The sequence below is a fragment of the Symphalangus syndactylus genome, chromosome 10 (genome assembly GCF_028878055.3).
Source record: "Symphalangus syndactylus isolate Jambi chromosome 10, NHGRI_mSymSyn1-v2.1_pri, whole genome shotgun sequence".
NCBI classification, from domain to species: Eukaryota; Metazoa; Chordata; class Mammalia; order Primates; family Hylobatidae; genus Symphalangus; species Symphalangus syndactylus.
The window spans coordinates 114760178-114786080 of record NC_072432.2 but is presented as its reverse complement, the minus strand read 5'-3'; the positions used below and the strand labels follow the sequence as shown (position 1 = coordinate 114786080).

Genomic DNA, 25903 nt, shown 5'->3' with positions numbered 1-25903 from the left:
GGAAAGACTGTGGGTAGGGAGGGAGGCATGGAGTCTTGGTGGCCGTTCTGGGCTGTACTATCTCCAGGTGGGACACCAGGGAGGATGCTCCTGTGTCTTTGGGACTCAGTTGCTACTATCTCTTTACCAGCTCCTGTCTGAGAATTCAGGGCCCTGTTATAGGGGCCTCCTGGAACGTGTGTTCTTCATCTCTTTCTGTTGGGGTTCTCGGAAGGTCGTACTGGGATTCTGTTGCAAAGAAGCTGCCAGGATTTCTGCAACACCCTCCAATGTCCAGAAGCCTTGGGGAAGGGCAGCTTCTTCCCTCCTCTCTGCCCAGTGCTGCCTGACAGGCCCTGGGCTCAGCAGTGGGTCAGTGAGTCCTGAGTCTAGGGCCAAGCAGGGAGCAGTGTGGCTGTGTCTTGAGTCACAGTGACAGTGATATTGGACATGTCCACGTGTCCTTCCCTCCACTTCTATGTGGGAAGAGACTTCATGGAGAAGAAGTGAGTTTTGTCCTGTTTCTAGCAATTCAAACTGCCCTTGAAAGTGTGAGACAGTATTTAGGGAGGTGCCTGGAAGAGCGTGGGCCTTGAGCCAGACAGTCCTGGGTTCGAATCCTGACTCGGCCTTTTAGGGGTGTGTGATCTTGGGGCTCACTGTGGCCTTTTTGAGCTGTGGTGCCTACGTGTGTAAGATGGACATGTGATGCCCTAAGAGGGTTCGGTAGGAATGGATGTTGGCACAGTGCCCATGGCACATCAGGGACTGAGCCAGCCTTGGCGCAGTGGGTCATCCTCTGTCTGCCTGGGGTGCTCAGTGGAGGCAGGAGGCTGTTTAGGTGGATGCAGGGGTTGAGGAGCTGAAGTGGAGCATCCTCCTCATCCCCAGGCTCCATGACCCTGTGAATGCTGAATCCCAGCTGGTTTCACCTGGGGAGGCAGGAGAGGGTGAAACCAAGGTGAAGAAGAGAGATTGTGGAGGGAAGGAGGACCTGGAAGGGTGGTGTGGAGCCAGCAGGGGTGTGGACCTGTGGAGCTAGAGAGAAGTGGGTGGACATCAAAGTCGTGATGAAGAGGACTGGGTGGGTTGGGCAGAGGCATCATCACCACCACTGGGGCCATGACTAAAGGACAGGGAGAAGTGGTGGGCAGATGGCCTTGGCTGTCATCAGGTGCTGTGTCTGCATTCTGGGTGAGGGGCAGGGGCTCTGGGGTCTGGCCATGCCGTGCAAGTGTGGCTAGAGGCTTGGGCATGGGGCATCCTTTCTGAAGCTGGAAGAGAACTTAGGGATCATGGAGGCCCACCCCTTCACCTGACAGAAGGGGAAACTGAGGCCCAGAGGGAAGGCACACATGTTGATGGGATTCCAATCCCCGTCCCACCTCTGAAGCACTTCTCCTCTAAGCCCCGGTCCTGTCCTCTTGCCCAACCTGGGGCCAATGGCAACACCTACCTCTGAGGATTTTTGTTAGGACTAAATGAGATAGCGCAGGTGAGTGCTTGGCCTGAGCCTGACATGCTGCACTAAACTAGGTTAGCTTTTAAAACATTAGTATGGACTGATTTCTCCAAGGTTTGATGGCAGGTTGTGGCTGGGCCAGCCTAGAACCCGGCATTCTAGAAACTGTGTGTGCCTTTGCTGATGCGAAGCCACCTTTCACGCTGGGATAGTGCTTGGTGGTGACTGGAGTAGAGGTGATCAGGTGATTTCCAGAGAGCAGTGGGTCCCTGAGGCTCAGAGGGAGGCTTGGGTGGGGACGGCCATCATGTGCTGTGCTGTGACAGGGACAGATAGAGGCTGGTGAGCGGCCTGGGCTCAGTGGCCTTTGTGGACTGAAGGTAGAAGAGATGGCATTGTGTACCATGATTGGCCAGCATGCATCTGGGGTGGGCCATCTTGCTTGGTTGGAGCCTGGAGAGGGCCAATGATGTTCTCATTGGATGCTCCTGTGGTCCTTCTTGGAGGGTGGGCTCAGGAGAGGAGGGAACTAGCACTCAAACGATACCCCTTGCCAAGAAGCCTTGCATACAGCCTCTGAGAGGTGACCGCCGCCGGCCCCTGGTGCCACAGCACTTTGTCCTTTATCATGGTGCTCACTGCCACGTGTTGGGGGCATGTGTGTGATTGTACGTGTTGGTCTCTGTGTCCTGTGCAGCCATCACCCTCTGTGTCCTCTGTGTGTGTGACACTGTGCTTTGTATCTAATACACGGCCACCAAGGATCCTGGCATCACGGCTGGAATGTGGACTTTGAGGCTGGCTAGTCCTTGTTTTGAATCCTGGCCTTACCCTACTGTGAGAGCTCAGGGTCACTGGACCCCCTGAACCTCATGTTTCTTATCTGTAAGGTGGAGCAGTCCAGCTGCCCTGCAAGCACTGGCATGCAGCGTGCCGGGGCACAGGAGCACCCTAGGTGCTGGTGAAGGGTATCACCGTTTGCTGACTGGAGGGAGCTGATGGCTTTGCAGGAGGTGCTAAGCAATTGTGAGGTGTCACATGTGTGTGACATCTTAGGAGTATCTGTGGCATTCAGAAGGGGTGGATCCTGGCTGCAGTGTGCAGGAATTGATCATGGAAGGAGCAGGGCAGGGGCAGGGCTGGGGCAGGGCTGGGGCCAGACCTCGGAGGAACATGTTTTGTTCAGTAAATATTGAGTGCTCCGTGTGTTCTGGAGACGGTCAACCACTGCTGTAAGAGAATAAGACCTGTGTCCTCACTGTGTGGTGCAACAGGCAGCTAGTAAGTGGCTTGTTTTCAGTAGCAGTATAGACCAAGGACTGCCCCAAGAGTTCAGGGGAGGCAGCAACCAGCAATGCCTGTGGAAATCGAGGAAGTCTTGGAAGAGGAGAAAGTGGGATGTGGGAATGATGTTCCTCGTGGCATCATGGCTGGGAGGCCTGGCTAAGCCTGGGGTGATGAAGGAACCTCAAGTCTTTTGAGCCTGGGGACTCAGGGGACAGTGAACAGGGATCATTGTGGCAGACAGGACAGTGGCCTCTCTGGGGTGCTCCAGCCCAGGACTTCTCCGTGACAGAGCTCAGGATGACTGTCTGATTAGGGGGCTCGGGTCCCTGGGGAGGAGCTGGTCTGCCCTTGGTGTGGGGAGAGACTTATCCCTGGGCTCAAAAGTCAGTCCCCAGGAAGACACCCTTGTGGCCTTGGTGGGGGCTAGGGGAGGATTGGGCCCGGCTTTGCTCGGCCGGGTGTCTAGGGAAGCCCGTTGCCTTCCCTGGGTCGGCTCCCTCTGTGCACCCCAGGCCCGGGGGCAGGAGACCCAGCCTTTGTGCAGACACCCCATCCTCTCCTTGGGCTGCTGAGCAAAAGAATAGATGGTGAGGCTTTAATGTTTCAGCAGGTCGGGCTGGTGCCGCTCAGAGACCCCCTTCCGAGGCCGCCCTGTGATGAGGTGGGGGCACAGGGGGCTGAGGGCAGGCAAGAACCGCAAGAACAGCAGCAGCTCTCCCTGCCCCCTTCGTGGTGGCTCGGGCGATAAACTGCTTATCCTCAGGTTGTCTCCCTGAGCCGAATGCAGAAGCGTGTTATTTAAATTTCAAAATCACATTCTTCTTCTAACAGCTGTCAGAGACTCTGAGTGTCAACGAAAATTGGGCTTTAGCTGCGGCTCTGTCGCCTCCGACACCTCCCCTTTCAGGGAGAATTCATCTGATGGCCAAGGAGCGGGTGTGGGGTGCAAGAGAGCGGGGGCTGTGGAGACAGGGAGAGGTGGACTGTCAGGAGGTGGAGATAGGTGACCGAGTGACTCTTACGGTGCTTGGGGTCGCCAGGAGGAAGGCAGCTTCCCTTTCCACAGGTGCCAGAGCTGGAGGGATCGACATTTGCCCTCTTCTGTTTTCATCTGCTCTCTCTGCCTCTGTCAACGCCAGTGACCTCAGGCTCTTGTCAGTGGGTGGAAGGATTTGCTGGCACTAAGGTGTGAGCAGGGTGTTGGTGACTTCATCTGTGGTTGCCTTTGTGTCCAAGGAAGAAATTGCTATGAAAAAGATGAGGAGGGAACAAAATTTAGTGCCCCCTCCCACAGCCAAAGCCTCTTTCATGGTGGTATTTCAGGTGCTGTGGTTGAAGTGAGATTTTTTTTGGATGAAGGTATTTTCTGGTACCCTCCAAATAACATCTTCCAGGGAGCCACCTGCCTACTTCTTCCGTGTGTGGGGAAGGCTCTGCCAGTGGCTGGGGTGCCGGGTGGCTCTTGGCTGGACGCCCCTGCTCTGTGCTGCTCTTGAGATGGCGCTGGTGGGACTCCGCGCTCCCTGAGCACGCCCTGGCTTCGCCATCAACTGCAATCACTCCGGCTCAGAAAACAGGATGTGAGCACCTGCCCTGGGCATTCCCCTCCCACCCATGCCTGTACACTCCTGTAACCCCCGTGCACGGTGAGGAACAGCGGGAGAGGGGTCATTGTGTGACGGGAACACATACGTGTGTCTGGTGTGTGGAGAGTGTAAGTATGCATGGCATATGCATGGTGGGGTGTGTGTGTGGGAGAGAGGGTGTGTGTGTGGAGACGGTAGATATGTGTAGGCAGTGGTGTGTGTGTATGTGGTGGTGTGTGTGTGTGTGTGTGGGCATGGTGGATATGTGTAGGCAGTGGTGTGTGTATATGTGGTGGTGTGTGTGTGTGTGTGGGCATGGTGGATATGTGTAGGCAGTGGTGTGTGTGTATGTGGTGGTGGTGTGTGTATGTGATGTGTGTGAGGTGGTGTGTGTGTGTGTGGGCATGGTGGATATGTGTAGGCAGTGGTGTGTGTGTATGTGGTGGTGTGTGTATGTGATGTGTGTGAGGTTGTGTGTGTGGGCATGGTGGATATGTGTAGGCGGTGATGTGTGGGTGTTTGTGGTGGTGTGTGTATATGTGATGCGTGTATGTGGTGGTGTGAGGTGGTGTGTGTGTATGTGATGTATGTGGTGGTGTGTGTGGGGTGTGTGTGAGATAGTGTATGGGGTGCCTGTGATGTGTGTGTGGTGGTTTTGTGCATGGCAGTGTGTGTGTAATGTATGTGCTGGTGTATGTAGGTTGTGTGTGGTATGTAGTATGTGTATAGAGTAAGGTATGTGTGTCAGTGGTGGAGTGTGTGTAGGTGTTTGTGTGTGTAGGTATGTGTTAGCGTGTGTGTGGATGTGGGGTGATGTATGTGTGCTGGGTGTGTGTGATTTGTGTGTGGGACAGGGTGTGCATAGGTGTGATGTGCATGAGGTGTGTGTGGAGTGTGTGGGTGGGCGGACTGTGTGTATAGGGGTGTGTGTGAGGTAATATGGGGTGGTGTGTGTGTAGGTGTGTGTAAGGTAGTGTATGGGGTGTTGTGTGTGTAGTGTGTATGTGTGAGGTGGTGTGTGTATAGGTGTGTATGAGGTAGTGTATGGGCTGTTGTGTGTGGGCATGTGTGGGGTGGTGTATGTGTGGGATAATGTGCTGTGTAGGTGTTTATGAGGTAGTGTATGGGGTGTTGTGTGTGTGGCGTGTGTATGTACGTGTGTGTGGGGTGGTGTATGTGTAGGATGGTGTGTGTGCAGGTGTCGTGTGTGCATAGGTGTGTGTAGGTGTGTATGGGCTGTGTATGTGGTATGTGTAGTGTGTGTAGGTGTGCGTGGGGTGGTTGTGTGTGTGGGTGTGTGTGAGGTAGTTTGTAGAGTGTGGTGTGTGTATGGTGTGTACATAGGTGTGTGTGGGGTGGTGTGTGTATGTGTGTGTAAGTGTGTATGTAGGTGTGTGGGGGTGGTGTATGTGTGGGGTGGTGTGTGTGTAGATGTGTGGTGTGTGTAGGGGTGTGTGTAGGTGTGTATAGGGTACTGTATGGGGTGTTATGTATGGTGTGTGTGTAGGTGTGTGGGGATGGTGTATTTGTGGGGTGTTGTGTGTGTTTTGTGTGTAGGTGTGTATAGGGTAATGTATGGGGTGTTGTGTGTGGTGATGTGTGTGTAGGGGTGTGTGTAGGTGTGTTTGCGGTAGTGTATGGGCTGTGTGGTATGTATGTGTAATATGTGTGTAGGTGTGTGGGGGGTGGTGTGTGTGAGGTAACATGGGGTTTTGTGTGTGTGTGTGGTATTGTCTGTATGGTATGTAGGTGTGTGGGGTGGTTTATGTGTGGGGTGGGGTGTTTATAGGTGTGTGTGGTGTGTGTAGGTGTGTATGGGGTAGTGTATGGGGTGTTGTGTATGGCATATGTAGGTGTGTATGGGGTGCAGGTGTATGTGGGGTAGTGTATGGGGTGTGTGTGGTGTTGTGTGGTGTGTATGTAGGTAGGTATAGGGTGATGTATATGTGGGTGGTGTGTGTGTAGGTGTGTGGTGTACGTGTGTGTGTGAGGTAGTATATGGGGTATTGTGTGTGGTGTGTTTATGTAGATGTATGTGTAGGTGTGTATGGAGTAGTGTATGGGGTATGGTGTGTGTGGTATGTGTGTGTGCAGGAGTGTATGGGGTAGTGTATGGGCAGTTGTGTGTGTGGTGTGTTGGTGTGTATGGGGTAGCGTATGGAGTGTGGTGTGTGTAGTGTGTGTATAGATGTGTGTACGTGTGTATGAGGTAGTGTATGGTGTGTTGTGTGTGTAGGTGTGTATGGGTAGTGTATGTAGTGTGTGTGTGGTGTGTGTGGTGTGTGTGTAGGTGTGTATGGGTAGTGTATATAGTGTGTGTGTGGTGTGTGTGGTGTGTGTGTAGGTGTGTATGGAGTAGTGTATGGGGTGTTGTGTGCGGGGTGTGTGTAGGTGTGTATGGGGTAGTGTATGGGGTGTGGTGTGTGTGGTGTGTGTGTACATGTGTATGGGGTAGTGTATATAGTGTGTGTGTGGTGTGTGTGTGTAGGTGTGTATGGGGTAATATATGGGGTGTTGTGCGTGTGTGGTGTGGTGTGTGTTTGCGTGTCAGTGTGTGTGTGTGGGAGTGGCTGTGGGTCTTTGGCAGTGGCCTTCTGTCTGAAGGGATAGGGAAGAAGGGAAGGAGGGACAGGGAGGGAGGGGCTAGAGCGTCTCAGAACAGTCTCAGCTCCGACCATCAGGGGAATGACCCCCCAGCCCCCTCTTCGTCCTCTTAGGGGAGCCATGGAAAGAGGGGCTCAAGAGTGAACAGGGAGGGGCATTAGAAAAAGGGAGGCCATCTTTGCCTGATCAGTAACAGGAATGTGTGGACTGCACTTGGTTCGTGTGTTTGGGGTGTCCTGCGACTGGAGGCTTCCGCGCTAACTCGGGGAGCTTAGGCTCAGAGGGAAGGTGTGTGAATTTATCCCCAGATATTCACTGAGCACCCTCTGCGGGCCATGCCTTGTTCGAGGTGCTGAGGATACATCAGCGAACAACAGGGGCGAGTGCTGCTCGTATGGAGTTAATGTTCTTCTATTAGCTGGAGACAGAGAAAAATAGAAAACAAGCCAACAAACAAATTAACAAGACATGTGAGATAGTGATGAACGCCAAGCTGAGAATTAAAATAGGATGATGGGACAGAGGTGACTGGGAACCACAAAATCTGACTCACAGGAAGGATCCAGCTGTGGGAAGATCAGGGAAATGGCAGAGGGAACAGCTAACGAAAGGCCTGGGTGGGGTCCTGCATGTGGAGGGTGGGACCCAGGGAAGCACATGTGGCTGGAACATTTTATTTTAAGAGTGATGAGAAACCATTGGAGGCACCGAGGCAGTTGACTAGCACAGTATGATCTATGTGTTTGAAAAGATGACTCTAGCACTGTGGAGGATGGATCATGGGGGTGGGCACAGAGCAGAGTGGAGCCAGGGAGATCAGTTAGGAGGTTGCTGCAGACGGTCATAGGTGAGATGGAGAGGATGCATGGGCTTGGAATATATTTTGGAGCTGGAGTTGAAAGGAAGTGGGATGAATTTATGGATAACTTAATATTTTGGACTTGAACAACAGTGAAGCTGCTTGTGCCATTTACTAGGATGGAGAAGATGAGAGGAGGAACAGATTGGGAAGTTCAGTGGGCAGAAATTAAGAGTTCTGTATTGGCCATTTTAGGGTGGAGATGCCAATTAGATCTCCCCCTGGAAGTGCCAAGGACGCAGTTAGATGTAGGCCTGGAGTTCTGGGGAGAGATCAGGGTTGATACGTGGATTGAGAGTGATTAGCATATAGATAGGGTTTAAAGCCATGGAACCATGAGGTCATGGAGGGAGGGTGTATAGTCAGGAGAGGGCGAGGCTGGGTCTCACCAAGTAGAGGAGGAAGAGCTAGCAAAGGCAGCTGAGACTAGGGCCAGAGAGGCAGGGAGAAATCAGTCAGCTGTGTCAGGGAAGCCAAGACAAGTAGAAGTGTCAAGAAAGGGGAAGTGGGCCAGGTTTAGTGGCTTACACCTATAATCCCAGCACTTTGGAAGGCTGAGGTGGGTGGATCTCTTGAGTCCAGGAGTTTGAGACTGGCCTGAGCAACATAGCAAAACCCCATCTCTACAAAAGATACAAAAACTGGCAGGCATGGTGGCACATGCGGGTGGTCCTAGCTACCTGGGAGGCTGAGGTGGGAGGATTGCTTGAGCCCATGAGGTCAAGGTGGCAGTGAGCTGTGATCATGCCACTGCACTCCAGCGTGGGTGACAGCGTAAGACTATGTCTCAAAAATAAAATAAAATAAAATAAAAAGAAAGAAAGAAAGAGAAAGAAAGAAAGAGGAAGTGGTTAGCCTGGTCAGATGCAGCCCAGAAGTCAAGCCAGTGAAGTTTAGAGAAGTGACTTTCTGATTCAGCAACATGGAGGGCACCCATGATCTTGCCAGAATGTCCTTCTTGGAGGGTGAGGTTGGAATGTTGATGTGGGGAGGATGGAGGAGAAAATGTGAAGGGAGAAGGTAAAATCAGCAACCAGAAATCTACTCTTTCAAGCTTTGCTAGGAAGGGGAGGAGTGAAATAGGGGGCTGGGTGGTGGTCAAGGGAAGGCTTTGCTTTTGGGTTTGTTCTGTCTTGAGAAAGGCAATGATGGTGGCACATCTGTACCTCCTGGGAAAGATCCCGAGAGGGTGGAATTGAAGGATGTAAGCAGGAAGGGGCGATTTCAGGAGTGATGTCTTCAATAAGTGAGGAGGGATGGGGTCCATGTGGCATGCACCAGCACGCATGGCAGGGCAGCCTTTCACGAGGCTGGAGCTGGGTCCTTCCAACAGAGAGAAGGCAGAGCTGGGTGTCCAGGTGAGACAGGTTGGTCACTGGTGGGTGAGAAGGCGAGGGCATTTATGTCCAAATCTATTTTCTCATCAAATATGAGTTAAGGTGCTATGGTCTCAATATTTGGTCCTGCTGCCCAACAAATTTATAGGTTGAAATCCTAAGCCCCAAGGCAAGGGTTTTAGGAAGTGGGGCCTTTGGGAGGTGATTAGGACATGAGAGTGGAGCCCTTATGAATGGGATTAATGTGCTTCTGAAGGAGACCCCGGAGAGCTCACTTGCCCCTTCTGACAAGTGAGGACACAGCCAGACGGCTGTCTGTGAACACGCAAGTGAGTCCTCACCAGAAACCAAATTCACCAGCACCTCGATCTTGGACTTTTCAGCCTTGAGAACCATGAGAAATAAATTTCTGTGATTTATTTATAAGCCACTCAGTCTATAGTGTTTGTTATAGCAGCCCGAACAGACCAAGACACAAGGTAATCAGTTTAAGCAGGGGAAAGTGAGAAATGGCTGCTGTAAGGCATTTGGAGCTTGAGATTGGGACTTCAAAGTAAGACCAGTCAGCCCGTGTGTGTGTGTGTGTGTGTGTGTGTGTGTGTTACCTAGTGACCTTTGGCTGCTCACGAGCCAGCATGGAGTGGGGGTGGTTGGGTTTCACTGGGGTTATTGGTTTGTGACTATGATGGAGGAAGAGAGGAGGAGAGGGGCTGAGGAGCTCAGGGTGTTGCATGCAGGCTGGGAAGCGTAGGATGGGTAAGGAGGAACTGAGGACAGGGTAGGGGGACGGATGAGGGAGAGCAAGTGGCTGGGTCAGTGGTCAGGGTCTGGGAGAGGTTGAGGGTTTGCTGGAGTGGGAATTCCAGAGAGGGAGTTGGAAGGTGAGGAGAGGGTGGCCTGAGGTTGGGATGTGTGATGTCAGCCTTTCAGCAGGGATTTGGGTGTTGATGAAGGTCAAGGTCAAGGATATGACTACAGCAATGGGGAGCTAAGGGTAGGAGGAGATCACTGGAGGCAGATAGAGTGTTGTGCAGACAGACTGTCCTTGTTGAGTGGAAGCCTCTAGGAATGGTGCCCGGAAAGGGATGAACCAGAGATGGTGAGCCAGGTGTGAGGTCATTCCTGAGAGAGGGGAATGGCAGGGTTGGTGAGTGACAGCCTCCGGAGGAGTAGGGGCAGCTGATGACATGAACTTCCCAGGAGGACAGATGGGGCAGAAATGATGAGGAGGAGAAAGGGAGGCCCTCAGCCATCCATGAGCTGCCCAATGGCCACTTCTTTCAAAACTAGGATGCTAAATAACAAAGTCACTGATTTTACAAAATGCATTGATTTACCCAAACTAAGTCTTTGAATTATTTTTCATGGTTTTAGAAATTCACATTTAATGGTTTTCATGGCTTTTGAAGATTTTTGCAAATGGTCTTCATAGCTGTATTTTAAGATACATTCAGTTTTGGGGAAGCTAAGGGTCATGAGTTGATGTGGACTTCTTATGGTGAGAAAAGTATATTTCATAATCAGTAAACAAAAGTTTAGCTTATGATGGGCGCTTCAAATCCTATGTCCATTCTCTACCCCATCAAATAAAAAATGCTGAGGAAAGATTTAGGTTAATCACATCAATATGAAATGCCTCAAATTTGGTTTTTAATTGTTACAAATACAAAATTAAACCCAACTCTTCATTGTGGGAATTGCTATGAGAATGGTAAAACCTGCAAATATTAAAAAACCCCCAACTATATTTAAAAGAAATTAGGGCACTAAAAAGTGGTTGAAAAAAATTCCTTTGAATGTGAAAGAATAGAGCTTACATTTTTAATTGTCAGAACCACAAAATTAAGACTAACCTGAAATTTGAGGACTTGGAGAAAGAATTTTAAGTGTGGTTAAAATTTGACAAAATATAAAATGCAATTTGAAAGGTTCCAAATTGATTTTATTTCAAATTGATGTTCAGTGTGTTTGCCATTCGTCAAATTGATCTTTGGCGGGTTAGCCTGCTTCCAAAAATGCAGCTTCACCTGGATAGTGCTGGGTGGTCCCGGTGTCATGATAGGGCTGGGAATGAGGGGAAAGTTCAGAAAGAAAGTTGAGATTATAAGGAAGCTTGGACTTCCAGGACTGATTTGAGGAGGGTGAGCACCCTGACCTACAGAGCAGTAGGGGACAAGGGTTCAGGTTCCACTGGATCCTTGGGCTTTGATTGACACCTGAGAGGACTGGGAGGCAAGGTTCTGGGATTGGTCTTGTCAGCTCCTGGGGATGGGGACACTGATGTATTGCTTCCAGCTAGATGGCACGGTGCTCCTGGCCCCCACTCCTGGTGGTGAGGGGGCCCAGAAGGGAGGAAGATGCCCTGAGATCTTGCTTTTCCAGGCAACCCGGATGGAGCAGAGGAAGCCTGAAGATCTTTTGCTTATGGAATGGAAAACTGGGGACTGTTTTATCTTTTGCCGCATAGTGTGTAGAGGCTGGAGTACAAGGGACTGGCTTCTTTTCTTAGCAGGGCAGTGTAATGTGAAGGTAGCCAGAGAGGTGAGATGGGAGGGAGGACCTTTCCAGCCAGGGGACACTTTTTTAAATTTTTAAATTTTTTTTAGACAGAGTCTCGCTCTGTCACACAGGCTAGAGTACAGTGGTGACAGCCCTCAGCTCACTGCAACTTCCACCTCCCTGGTTCAAGCAGTTCTCGAGCCTCAGCCTCCTGAGTAGCTGGGATTACAGGCGTGCACCATCACGCCCAGCTAATTTCCATATCTTTAGTAGAGACAGGGTTTTACCATGTTGGCCAGGCTGGTCTCGAACTCCTGGCCTCAAGCGATCCACCCACCTCAGCCTCCCAAAGTGCTGGGATTACAGGTGTGAGCCACCGTGCCCAGCCAGGTGACACCTTTTTAAACAAGCTTTTATTGCCTGTGCACTATGGATTGGAAACTGTAAGGGGTATTTTCATCCACATTGTCCCTTTTTCTCTTAGCGTAGTCCTCTGTGTAGGCAGGTAGATGTCTATCCCAGTTTTGCAGGTGAGGAAATTGAGGCTCAAAGAGGTTACATAACCTGTGCACACTTGCTCTGATAGTGGCCCAGCCAGGTCCTCCATCTTCCCCACAAGCCACTGCTGGACCAGGGTCTCTGCTTTTTCTGGGACTCCACACCCAAAGGGGAAAGTTTCCATTTGTTTACTTGTGATCTCTCACCTGAGCTAGAATGTGAGCCCCAGGATGGCAGGTGACTTGGTGGTTTTATTTGTCAATCCAGCCTTACTTTACACACAGTGGGTTGTCAGTAAGTGTTTGCTGCAAAAAATAAATTGATCTTGAGGGCGGGCTGGGGGTGGATGCCCCATGAGGAGATCCAACATGAAGTGTGGAAGTGATGCACATCCAGCATGAGGTGTGGAGATGATGGTTGTGGTGGCTTTAACCCTGCAGGGAGGGCTGGGATTAGGGGCAACTCCCTGGAGTCTCTGCTCCTGGACCCTCCCTTTCTCTACCTGCCCTTCCTGTCTTCCTTCCAGCCCTGCTGAGAGTTTATTTATTCTACATCTCATTGTGAGTTGCCCCTCCGCTCACCCTTATGCCCCTAATTATTTGGGGGGTGTCAGTTGACCATCCTCCTTTTTGAAACTCTTGCCTTCCATGAAATCAGCATCTCTTGATTTTTCCACCAGCTCAAGGTCCTCTCCTTTCTGGCCTCCATTGAACATAAGGCAACCCACAGCTCTGTCCTGACTTATTTCCTCTTCTTTGTTCTCATCCCCAACCTAGGGAGCCTCACTGAGTTGTGTGGCTTTCCACAACCTCCAATGTCAACCATACCAAGTTTTGTGTCTTTAGCCCAGACCTCTTTCTTGAACTCCAGGCTTGTGGACCCTTCTGCCTATTCAACATCCCTGCTTTGACATCTAATAGACATCTCAAACTTAAGTCAAAAACAGAATAGTCCATTTCATTCTGCCTCTCTTCTTTCCTTCCAAGTCTTTCCTTTTTCGTGAAATGATATCTCCATCTACTTGGTGCTCAGGCCAAAAATCCAAGAGGTTTTCTTGATTTCTCTCCTCCCACTCAAAATATAAGCAATCCTTGGCTTTATCTCTAAATTATATGCAGAATGGGTTCACATTTTGCCCTCTCTGCAGTCACCACCCCACCCCAGCCTCCACTAGCTTTCTGCTACTGCAACAGCCTGTGACTGGTCTCCTTTTCTGCTTCCCACTCTCAGATATACCCTCAGTTCCATGTGTCAGTGAATGAGGTCATGTGCCTTCCTCCTTAATGCTCTCCAGCACTTTGCATTTTAGAATAAAATCTGAAGTTCTTACCTGCCCCGCAAGGTCTCCCCTGACTGTCCCTCTGACTGTCCCTCTGACTTCTACTTCCTCTAACTTCTGCCTCCTCCAGGAAGCTCTGGCAACCTTACCCTTTGTTTTGACTAGGAACGTGCCAAGCTCATAGCTGTCTCAGGACCTTTGTGCTTGCTCCTCCTTTTGCTTGGAATTCTCTTACTTGTTTTTGTTTTTGTGTGTGTGGTCCATTCCTGCCCGCCATTTTAGTCATTCTACCTCAACTCGATGTCACTTCCTCAGAAAGGCCCTCCCTTATTTGCTAGTCATTCTTTTTTTTTTTTTTTTTTTTTTTTTTTTTTTGAGTTGCAGTCTTGCTCTTTTGCCCAGGATGGAGTGCAGTGGTGTGATCTTGACTCACAGCAACCTCCGCCTCCTGGCTTCAAGCGATTCTCCTGCTTCAGCCTCCTGAGTAGCTGGGATTACAGGCACATGCCACCACACTCGGCTAATTTTTGTAATTTTAGTAGAGATGGAGTTTCACTGTGTTGGCCAGGTTGGTCTTGAACTCCTGGCCTCCACTGATCCATCTACCTCAGCCTCCAAAAGTGCTGGGGTTACAGGCGTGAACCACTGCACCCAGCTGGTCATTCTCTTTTAAATTCCCTTATTTTCCTTTCTTTAAATTTCCTTCCTTCCTTCCTTCCTTCCTTCCTTCCTTCCCTCCCTCCCTCCCTCCCTCCCTCCCTCTCTCCCTCTCTCCCTCCCTCCTTCCCTCCCTCTCTCTCTCTCTCTCTTTCTTTTTTGAGCCAGAGCCTCACTCTGTCACCCAGGTTGGAGTGCAATGGTGTGATCTTGCCTCTCTGCAACCTTTGTCTCCTGGGTTCAAGCCATTCTCCTGCCTCAGCCTCCCGAGTAGCTGGGATTATAGGTGCACGCCACCACTCCCAACTCATATTTGTGTTTTTAGTAGAGATGGGGTTTTGCCATGTTGGCCAGGCTGTAACTCCTGGCCTCCAGTGATCTGCCCGCCTCAGCCTCCCAAAGCGTTGGGGTTACAGGTGTGAGCCACTGCGGCCGACCTTATTTATGTATGTATGTGTTTACTATCAGTCTTTCTCTTACTAGAGTGAAAGCTGCAGGAGAGGGAAGATTCTTTCTTTCCTGCACACAGCTGGATTTTAGGGCCTGGCATATAGTTGGTGTATGAAAATATTTGTTGGCCAGCTACTAATGCAGGGACTCTAGTTCTGCTCCTAGAGAGGTGGGTATGGTTGGGTGTCGTGTGTGTGTGTGTGTGTGTGTGCACCTTGGTGTGCACACATGCTGTTGAGTTTGCACAGTACCAGAGTGGGCTCCTTTTAGCCTGCCCTGGTGGACCTGTGGCTCCGGCTCAAAGGAACGAGGTGAGACAGCAGGGCTTTCCCTGGCCCTCCATCCCTGAGAGTCTTGCACTGGTGCGTTGGGTGGGTAAGTGGGAGAGGCACAAAATGTAAGGGATTATGCAGTTCAAAACCTGTCATTATTCAGGTAAAGAAATGAGACTGAGAAAGGCACAAAGATTTACCTGGGGTCTTCTTCAGCTTGGAGAAGCAGAGACAGAATTAGGACCCACGTTCTTTAACCCATATTTAAGTAGTAGAGCTCCACATCTTGGTCCAGGGACCCAGGGTGGGCTCAGGGACAGACACTGCAGCTGCAAATGGGATGAGGGGCAGTTTCCTGGGAGGCAGGAAGGGTGGTTAAAACGCCTGGGTCCCCACTGGCTGGGAAGCTTTACAGGATGGGGAGCCTTGCCTTTCTGCCCACAGGCTCATTTGCATTAGAAAGTCTACCTTAGGCCGGGCGCGGTGGCTCAAGCCTGTAATCCCAGCACTTTGGGAGGCCGAGGCGGGTGGATCACGAGGTCAGGAGATCGAGACCATCCTGGCTAACACAGTGAAACCCCATCTCTACTAAAAATACAAAAAATTAGCCGGACGTGTTGGCAGGCGCCTGTAGTCCCAGCTACTCGGGAGGCTGAGGCAGGAGAATGGCATGAACCCGGGAGGCGGAGCTTGCAGTGAGCCGAGATCGCGCCATTGCACTCCCGCCTGGGAGACAGAGCAAGACTCCGTCTCAAAAAAAAAAAAAAAAAAAAAAAAAAAGAAAGTCTACCTTAAGATCCTCTCTGTTGGGAGGTGGCAGAGGGGGATGAAACAGTTGGGGGGCGTGCTTAGGTGACAATAGCTGGCCACAGACCACCATCTGTGAAGGGTGGGCTTGCTAAATTGTGTGCTGGGTGAGGTGTGTGTGTGTGTGTTTGGGGAGTGGGCCAGGGCAGCCCTGCTCCTCCCCTAAGCTTTGGTTCTCAGTCTTTGGAAGGTGGCCTCAGAATCACAGGGAGCTTGTGAAATCCAGATGCCCTGGTGCCAGCCACAGAGCTCCTGAGTCGGTGGGGCCTGTGAGTCACAAATGCACCAGAGGTCAAGTGCCTTTTCCCTAAACCTGTGACTTCCCCCTCTGAGTGCATTGCGCACCACTGCTAGAATGAGAGATGGGGCCGACGAATACGTATTTTTATCTTTATTGCATTTTAATGTGTTAGAAAAATTCAGAACCAATATAGGTGTTCTCATTTAGGATAAATCTAGACAGGTATTGAAAAATGTAAAAGGTGAGCCAATAGAGAGTTAAACAGATTCATTATTTAAGAATTAAGGGATTTAGGTCCAGTGTGGTGGCTCATGCCTGTAATCCCAGCACTTTGGGAGGCCAAAGCAGGCGGATCACCTGAGGCCAGGGTTCGAGACCATCTGGCCAACATGGCAAAACCCCATCTCTACTAAAAGAAATACAAAAAATAATTAGCCGGGTGTGGTGGCAGGCGCCTGTAATCCCAGCTACTCTGAGGAGGCTGAGGCAGGAGAATCGCCTGAACCTGGGAGGCAGAGGCTGCAGCGAGCCGAGATCATGCCACTGCACTCCAGCGGGGCAACAGAGCGAAACTCCATCAAAAAAAAAAAAAAGGCATTAAGGACTTTAAAGAAAAAAATAATTAAATGTTAGTGGAGGTGGTACTGTTAATATGACCAAAACGAGATAGGGAACTGAAATTTGGTAAACCCAGCTCAATATAAAAGTCAAATAAATATTTAAAAAATATGAGTTTAAGAGCACTCATATGCCTGCCTGCTGGGGTGGGGGCTTCCAGTGTCTGGAACCACAGCCTAGTGGTGCAGATGGGCTCTTGGCTCAGGGCAGCACTCCAGGGATTAACAGGAGAGGCTGGGCTGGGTGTGGCTGGGGCAGGGCAGTTGGAGAGGCTGAGCTGCAGCCTCTGGTTGTGCATCCCCCAGCTGGCCTGCCCCTCTGCTGCTGGCTGCGCTCCCCTGCTGGCTGCGCTCCCCGGGCCTGGCTCTCACCCAGGGAGGAGGAGGGGAGGAGACGAAGAAGCCAGAGTGTCCCCTAGGGCCAGGAGCTGGGGGGCTGGGAGGATGACTTAACTGAGGTTTTGGAGAAGGCCAAGTGTTAAATCCCGCCTCCCTCTCCCTTGGGCAGCTGTTTACCATTTACTCCTTGGCCATCAAGGCTGCTCTCAGCCGGCCTGGGAGACCCACCCGGGCTGGCGCTGGAGCACGTGTTGAGTTGAGGCTCTCCAGGGCCAGCCCAGGACTGGGATCAATTTCTAGCTCCCGAATCTCTCTCAGGTCTTGTGTGGTCTCAGCTATCAGTGCAGGGGATCGGGGCAGGGAGACGGAGGGGGCTGGGTTTCCTGAATCTCCATTTCCTGCCCTTTGTACATTTTAGCTCAGGGGCTGTAGCCCCAGTGCCAGGCAAGGATTGTGAGGGGTCTTGGTAGGTGAGTTTTGTATTTAGAATCCCCCACCTTCTTCTTCCCAATGGGGACTCACCTTCCTGAAAGGAGGGACAAGAGCCTTAGGGTAGATGGCAGGGCAGTGACTGTCTCAGAAGGAGTGTGTGTCCAGTTTTTCTGCTGCAGATGGCAGTGGCTGGCCCTGTGCCCAGTCCCGACCCCACCATCCCCCTCATAATGAAAACGCAGTGCAGGCTGCCTCCTTGGCGAGGTGCTTGGCAGAGCCTTAGAGCCCAGGCCCGCTCCTGGGGTCCTTTCTCCCATCATCCGGCCCACTCGAACCTGGTTCCTGCCGGGTGGATCACGGGGCATCTTCCTGGAAACCAGGTAGGAGCTGCATTTCTTGATTTTTTTTGTTTCCTAGGAAATTTACCAAGTTTTGGCCCAGGAGTTTACATGTTCTGCTCCCTAGCAAAAGCTTTCACTCTTCAAGCTCCAAATGGAAGCCACGAAGGCTATAATTACAGCAGCACTAGCTCAGGAACCTGCTGAGACGAGTGGGAACGGAGCACCTGGGGAACCTGGGGACAGCCGCAGCCCTAAATTAGCTGCTGTTCCGCTTGCAGTTGTTAACCTCCTCTCTGGGGTCCCTCCTGTTGTCTCTCCTCCACCTTGGCCCCTGGCCGCTCAACTCCTCCAGCCAGCAGCCAGCCAGCCTCTGACAGGTGCGTCCTATGGCTGGCCTGGGAGAGAACCTGTCCCTTAGAGGCAGTGTCCCCACAATAGCCCTTGTGTTGACAGGCATCCTGGGGTCCTTCTGTCCTGGGCAGAATGGTTTGGTGGCTGCTCAAGGAATTGCCTGAGAGGCCACATGCCCCAACGTGGCTGAAGGCCCTTGTCTTGGTGGTCCTTGCATTGGTTTCCATGTTCAGTCGTATTGAATTGCTTGCAGTTCCTCCCAGCGGTTGCCCCTGCTCCCCTCTGTGCCTGGGATCCTTTTTCTGCTGTCTTCACTTCCTCTGAGTTCTCCTGTAGGTTTCAGCAGCGATGTCACTGCTTCCAGGACCCCTCCCCCCACCCCCGCCATGGTCTGCACAGGATGCTTTTTCTCTCCGCACCTGACTTCCCTGACACAGAACTCACATTGGCATGGGCTGCTCCTCCGTCCCTAGCTGTGTCTCTGGCAGGGTTGCAGCTTCAGTGTCTGGGGAAGAGCCTGGCACATAGTAGGTCCTCATTAAAGATATATTAATGGATTGATTGGGAAAACAAACCTTGATTCTCTTTCTGCCTTAATTTCTCCCAGCCTCCTTTTTTTTAGTAAGAGGCTTATTTTTTTTAAGAGTGGTTTTAGGTTCATAGCAAAATTGAGAGGAAGGTACAGAGAGTTCCCATCTACCCCTACTCCTCCCCAGGCACAGCCTCCTCAACTATCAGCATCCCTCTACAGAGGGATGCATTTGTTATAATTCTTGAAGCTACATTGACACATCATTATGAGGCAAAGCCTAGAGTTTACATTAGAGTTCACTCTTGGTGTTGTACGTTCTGTGGGCTTAGACAAACGTCTAATGGCATGCATCCTCCATTACAGTATCATACAGAGTGGTTTCATTGCCCTAAAAATGCTACATGCTCTACCTCTTCCTCCCCCACTCGCCACTGACTCCTGGCAGCCACTGATCTCACTGTCTCTGTTTTCCCTTTTTCAGAGTGTCATACCTTTACAATCATAGGGTGTGATGCATGTCTCCTTTCATGTAGGTTTCCTCCATGTCCTTTTATGATTTGATAGCTCATTTCCTTTTATCACAGAATAAGATTCTTTTGTCTGGATGTACCCTCCCCTCTTTTATTTTTATAACAAGAAGAGAGGGCACTTTTCTCTTTCTGCTTTTAAAGGGCTATTGTTGGCCAGGCGCAGTGACTTATGCCTGTAATCCCAGCACTTTGGGAGGCCGAGGCGGGTGGATCACCTGAGGTCATGAGTTTGAGACCAGCCTGGCCAACATGGTGAAACTCTGTCTCTTCTAAAAACACAAAAATTAGCCGGGTGTGGTGGCAGGTCCGGTAATCCAAGCTACTCAGAAGGCTTAGGCAGGAGAATCTCTTGAACCCGGGAGGCAGAGGTTGCAGTGAGCCGAGATTGCACCATTGCACTCCCGCCTGGGTGACAAGAGCAAAACTCCGACTCAAAAAAAAAAAAGAAAAAAAAAAAAAGACCATTGTTGGCCAGACAAAGTGTTGGGGTGAATGGCTTAGTCTTTGTTGATCATCCCCCACATGGTCCTGTGTTGATCACTGTTGCCTACTCTGTACCATTTTGCTTGCTTAATAATATTAGTCAACATTTTTTGAGCACTTACTGTAAAATAGACACTGGCCTAAGTACATTTATTCCATCATCCCTTAAATATTGCATAGCATCCACGTGTCAAACACTGGGTACTAGGGACACAGCACTGAGCACAGCCCTGACTTCCTGGAGCTTGTATTTGATGCAAACAAACAAATGAGTAAATAAGTACATACCATGGCAGATAGTGATGAGTGCTGTGGGAAAAATAGGCCGGAGTAGGGGGTACATGGAATATGCATGGGGTGTTATTGCTATGTGTGGAGTGGTCAGGAAGGACTCACCTATTAGGTAACATTTGAACAGAGTCTTGAAGTAGATGAGGAGAGTGGTTGTATGGCTGTGGTGAGGAGGGAGAGACTTCCAGTAAGTGGAAAGGCCCTGTGGCCAGGCCATGATGGGCATGTTCCAGGAAGATCCAGGAGGTTGGGGTGGCTGGAATGGAGTGAAATGAGCCGGGAGAAAGGAATAGGAGGTGAGGCCATATACAGCCTTGTTGGCTGATGGAAATATAATATGCATCACATATATAATTCTACATTTGCTTGTAATCACAAAAAAGAAACAGGTGAAGTTATGTTTATTACTACATTTGTTTAACATCATAGATCAAAAATACCCCTTCAATGTGTAATCAAAGTAAAAATTTATGAGATACTTTACATTGTTTTTTCCTTTTCTTTCTTTTTGTCTGTTTTTTTGAGACGGAGTCTCCCTTTGTTGCCCACTCTGGAGTGCAATGGTGTGATCTTGGCTTACTGCAACCTCTGCCTCCCGGGTTCAAGCGATTCAAGTGATTCTCCTGCCTCAGTCTCCCGTGTAGCTGGGTGTAGTCCACCACGTGTCACCACGCCCAGCTAATTTTTGTATTTTTAGGAGAGACGGGGTTTTGCCATGTTGGCCAGGCTGGCCTCAAACTCCTGACCTCAGATGATCTGCCTGCCTCGGCCTTCCAAAGTGCTCGGATTATAGGCGTGAGCCACCGTGCCCAGCCTACATTATTTTTTTCTTATTACATTTTCAAAATCTAGTGTGTGTTTCAAGGCCTTGTGTGAACATGTGAAATGCCCTAGCCACATTTCAGGTTCAGCAGCCGTGTGGTGAGTGGACAGCATTTCAGAAAGCACAAATTGTTCTGTCACAGCAAATCGGACAGCACACATATAGAGGTGTGTAGGCCATGCTGAAGCCCCCGAATGAGCTGGGGAATCCAAGGGGGGCTTTGGAGCCTAGGAGCGATGGCTCTCTGCTGTAGGTTCTAGAAGGTTCTCTCCAGCTGCTGTGATGAGAGAAGATTGTCATGGGGTGGGGTATGGGGGCACAGGGCAAAGCAGGAAGCTGGGAGAAGGAGGCTCTTAACAGGCACAGTGTTGGTGGCTCGGATCCAGGTGGCAGCAGTGGCGGTGGTGAGAAGCATCTGGATTCTGGCTGTATTTTGAAGGTGGAGCTGCCAGGGTTTGGCGGTATGTGAATGAGAGTCGAGGAAGCGCCGGGAGTTTTGGCATGGGCTACGGGAAGGATGCAGTTGTTTCCAACAGGATGAGGAAGACTGTCAGAGGTGGAGGGAAGCCCCAGGTTTTGCGGAGAAATACGGGGTTGGGTTTGGATGTGTTAAGTGTGAGATTTGGATATTAGGCTTGCAGCTAGAGGTGTTGAATTGGCAGGTAGACAGATGAGTCTGGGGCTCGGGGCAGAGGTCTCATCCGGGGGTATAAATCTGGGGGTTGGAAGCACAGTGATGGTGTTTCAGGCCATGAGCTGAGTCCCAGGGAGCAGGTGCATGTAGAGAAAAGGAGGCTGAGCCTTGGGTATGGAAGACGGGACCAGCAAAGCAGGCTGAGCAGGAGACTGTGGGGAGGTGGCAGGGAGCCCGGCAGAGAGTGGAAGGAGGCAGGAAGGAGGAATTGGCTGTGTCCAGTGCTGCTTGTGGGCTGAGGGAGATGAGGCCCATGGATTCCTGAGCATCCATCAGACAGTTGGGGCCAAACGCCAGGCTGAAGCGGGTCCAAGAGAGAATGGGAGGAGAGCAAGGGACAGCTGGTGTAGACAACTCGATTAAGGGGTTTTGCTTTCAAGGGGAGCAGAAAAATGGAGTAGTAGCTTAAGAGGAGTGTGTGGTCACGAGGAGGTCTTTTTTTAATTGAAGATGGGTGATATAATAGCTGATGGGAATGGTCTAGAAGACAGCAAAATCATGATGTAGGGGAGAGAGAAAAAAAATGAGCTGTCTCATTCATGCTCAAAAAGGCCCTATGTGGTAGATATCAATTTGCAGACAAGGAAACTGAGGCAAAGGTTCAGCCATTTGTCCCAGGCCACAGAGCCAATAAGTATCAGGGCCAGGAGTGGAGCGCTGATGGCTGAGCTCTAGAACGCCCAGCCTTGGCCATTGTGCTGTTCTGCCTCTTGGTTTTCTGGCTGGAGTTGTGAGCTCTTTCAGAGTGGGCCCTCCTCTTGCACTTTTATATCTAACACGGCACCCTGCAGTGGGCTGTGCAGAGATAGGACCTGATCTTTAATGGGCAAGTGATTAGAACACCAGGAACTGTGTGCTGGAAGTGCTCAGTCACCTGGCCTACGTGAGAGGGACGTGTGGCCTCAGCCTACTTCACCCCGAGTCCTTCCCAGCACCTTGTGGGGCCTTGTGTGGAGAGAGTGGTGCTCAGGAAATACTGGAAAGCACTTGTAGGGTGGATGAAGAATGGATGAGGAGCTTACACCGGCGGTTCTCACTGGCATAACTGCACTACTAGGTGTGACTCGGGTTCCTGTGCTGGGCAACCTTGGGCAGGCCCCTTGCCCACACAGTGCTTCAGTTTCCTTATCTGTAAAATAACAAGGTTGGGTGAGGTGATCTCCCATCTGGCTGTCACCAGAATTCCTCAGGAGGGCATATGTGTGCTGTCTGCACCCAGGCTGCTGACGATCCCATCATGAGCATCGTCTGACCCCAAATGCCAGTGTCCTGCTGGTGAGTGCACAGGGGCCCCCTCGTTGTATGACGCGGAGCCAGCCACTTTATTTCCCATATTTGTAAACAGGGCCATACACACCTAGTTGCTTGCCTTTTAGGCTTGTGATGAGTTTGTTTTTTTTTTTTTTTTTTTTTTTTTGAGACGGAGTCTCGCTCTGTCACCCAGGCTGGAGTGCAGTGGCGCGATCTCGGCTCACTGCAACCTCCGCCTCCCAGGTTCACGCCATTCTCCTGCCTCAGCCTCTCCGAGTAGCTGGGACTACAGGCGCCCGCCACCACGCCCGGCTAATTTTTTGTATTTTTAGTAGAGACGGGGTTTCACCGTGGTCTCGATCTCCTGACCTCGTGATCCGCCCGCCTTGGCCTCCCAAAGTGCTGGGATTACAAGCGTGAGCCACCGCGCCCGGCCAGGTTTGTGATGAGTTTTAAGTCCACTACTGTCCTAGATTGCCATGGTACAGCTCACCCTGCACCAGGCGCTTCCTAAGCACTCCCTCAGCCTGTATATTAACTCCTTTACTCCTCACCACAGCTTTAGGAGGTAGGTCCTGTGAAGTGATCCCCATTTCACAAAGGGGGAAACTGAGGCACAAGGCGGGCACATGGAAGCATATCGAGTACTGAGAGACATCTCCCAGCGAGGGGGCGGCTGCGTCCTCCTCATGCTTGTGCGGCCTCTGACCTGCTCTCTTGTTCCTCCTCCAGGGACAGGGGCAGACCCGGTGGTCAGCGCCAAGAGCAACCATTGCCTGGATGCTGCCAAGGCCTGCAACCTGAACGACAACTGCAAGAAGCTGCGCTCCTCCTACATCTCCATCTGCAACCGTGAGATCTCGCCCACCGAGCGCTGCAACCGCCGCAAGTGCCACAAGGCCCTGCGCCAGTTCTTCGACCGGGTGCCCAGCGAGTACACCTACCGCATGCTCTTCTGCTCCTGCCAAGACCAGGCATGCGCCGAGCGCCGCCGGCAAACCATCCTGCCCAGCTGCTCCTATGAGGACAAAGAGAAGCCCAACTGCCTGGACCTGCGCGGCGTGTGCCGGACTGACCACCTGTGCCGGTGAGTGCCGCGGCAGCCCCGGGGGTGCTGGCAGGAGGGGGCTCGTGTTGCCAGGCTGTGTTTTCCTTTCTCTGCATTCCTTGGGGTGCATCGAATTGTGACCCTGAGTCCAGCAGAAAGGGTGTCAAAAAGGGTAAAACTGACTTGGACATGTGCAAAATGAATTTTCCGTTTCATTCATCCATTCATCCATCCATCTACTTCTTTATTCATTCATTTGTTCATTCATTCACTCAGAACAGGTTTATCTTTTGCTTTCTCTGTGCTCAGCTGGGGAAACCAAAATGAACAACCCAAGGAGCTTATAATTTAAAACCATAGACTCCTTGAGCCTTGGAATAAGAGACCTTTGGGTGCAGTGGCTCATGCCTGTAATCCCAGTGACTCAGGAGGCTGAGGCAGGAGGATCACGTGAGGCCAGGAGTTTGAGACCATGCTGGGAAACACAGCAAAACTTACTCTCTACCTACATATGTGTGTGTGTGTGTGTGTGTGTGTGTGTATAGACACACACATATATACATACATATATATACTTACATATATTATATAGAGCTAAATTTCAGCTTAGTATAACCATGCATCCCTCCAAAAACTACCTTCCTAATAATGAGGCTATACTTGTTAAGCACTTACTATGTTCCAGGCTCTGTGCTAAGCTTTGGACATACGTTATGTCATCTAACGTTCACAATAACCCTGTGATGTGGGTATTTTTACTCCTGTTTTATAGGTGAAGGGACAGAAGGTCAGGAAAATTTTGTAAACTTGCTCAAGGTTACACAGCTAATGAGTGGTAAAGTCAGGATTCAAAGCTAGGACTGTCTGACTCCAGGACCCATTCCTCACCCTGACACTAGACTGGATCAGACCTGAATGCAGAGTGAGCTGGCTTTATATATATATATAAAAGGGACTTTAGCCAATTTAGTCCCACTTCTAAAGAAAGTTTCTGCCTAATAGCCCAACAGAGGTCACGTGGCTATCAGGAAAGGTGCTCTCATAAAACAAAGAGCCAGCTCACTCTGTATTGAGATATGATCCAGTCTCAGTGATCATATGAGTGAGGAATGGGTCGGGGTGAGGAATGGGTCCTGGAGTCAGACAGTCCTAGCTTTGAACCGTGTCTTTACCACTCATTAGCTGTGTAACCTTGAGCAAGTTTACAAAATTTTCCTGACCTCTCTCCCTTCACCTATAAAATAGGAGTAAAAATACCCACGTCACAGGGTTATTGTGAGCATTAGATGACATAACGTATGTCCAAAGCTTAGCACAGAGCCTGGAACATAGTAAGTGCTTAACAAGTGTAGCCTCATTATTAGGAAGGTAGTTTTTTTGGGGGGGCGGTTGGTGGTGGTGCATTTATACTAAGTTGAAATTTGGCTCTATATAATTCTCGTTTGTCCTTTTTGTTTGCTAAGTATTTATTAAGACTCTGTTGTGTGCAGTTCTTGGTCCTAAGGCCTGAGGATACAGGGGAAACAGACAAAGGGAGTGGTGATCCCAATTCAGTGGGATGAGGCTGTGGGCTCCCAGAGGAGAGAGCACTGGAGAGGGGCATCTGCCACATCCTGTGTGTCCAGGGAAGGAGGGGGCCTTGAGCTGAGCCTTGGGAAACCAGGAGGAGAAAGCCAGGGAAGAAGCCTGTTGGAAAAGCATGGCACAGGCTGGAAGTGGGAGAGGGCCTGGGCTCTGGGGAGCTGCAGGTGTTGGGCACATGTAGAGTGGGCCATGATGGGAGGCAGGTCGGGGGAGGCTGCTGGAGAAATGGGGATTGTAGTGGGTGCAGGTGTTTATAGATCACATGTTGTGTTCTGGACACTGTTCTAGAGGCTTTCTGTCTCATTTAATCCTTGCAACAAAACTGAGGTGGGTGCTATTATCTTTATCTGTCAATGAGGAAACATCTGGCAAGGTACAGAGAAAGTAACTTGCTGAAGGTCACACAACCATACATTTCAGAGTCGGATTCCAGCTAAACTGCTTCTTTCCAGTATTATTGAGTGCTCCAGACTAAGATAGTGAGTGTGGGTATGGAGAAAACTGGATTATTTCAGAGGAGATTGGGAAGTGGCCTTGATGGGGCTAGGTGACTGGCTGAAAGTCACCTGGAGATAGAACCCTGGTGGCAAGAACTATTTCTGTTTTGTTTACTCCACACCCTGTCCTGCATGTAGAGCCTGGAACATGGTGAGCATTCCATAAGGTTACTTGAATGGATAAATGAATCATGTCTGCCGTGTTTCCTAGTTGAGTAATTCTGGGGAGATGGAGCCATTCAGTGGGGGTGGTATTGGACATGCAGCATTTGA

The 25903-nt window shown here is 50.6% G+C and overlaps 1 protein-coding gene across 4 annotated transcripts in view; it reads left to right on the top strand.

The window, feature by feature from the left end:
• The window catches only part of GFRA2 (GDNF family receptor alpha 2), a 99367-nt gene that overhangs the window by 17240 nt on the left and 56224 nt on the right, over positions 1–25903 (top strand). For all 4 annotated transcript variants that reach the window (XM_055295558.2, XM_055295557.2, XM_055295554.2 and 1 more), the window contains one exon: positions 23234–23588. In XM_055295558.2, coding sequence (XP_055151533.1) covers positions 23234–23588 — 355 coding nt within the window. The remainder of the gene's footprint in view (positions 1–23233; positions 23589–25903) is intronic.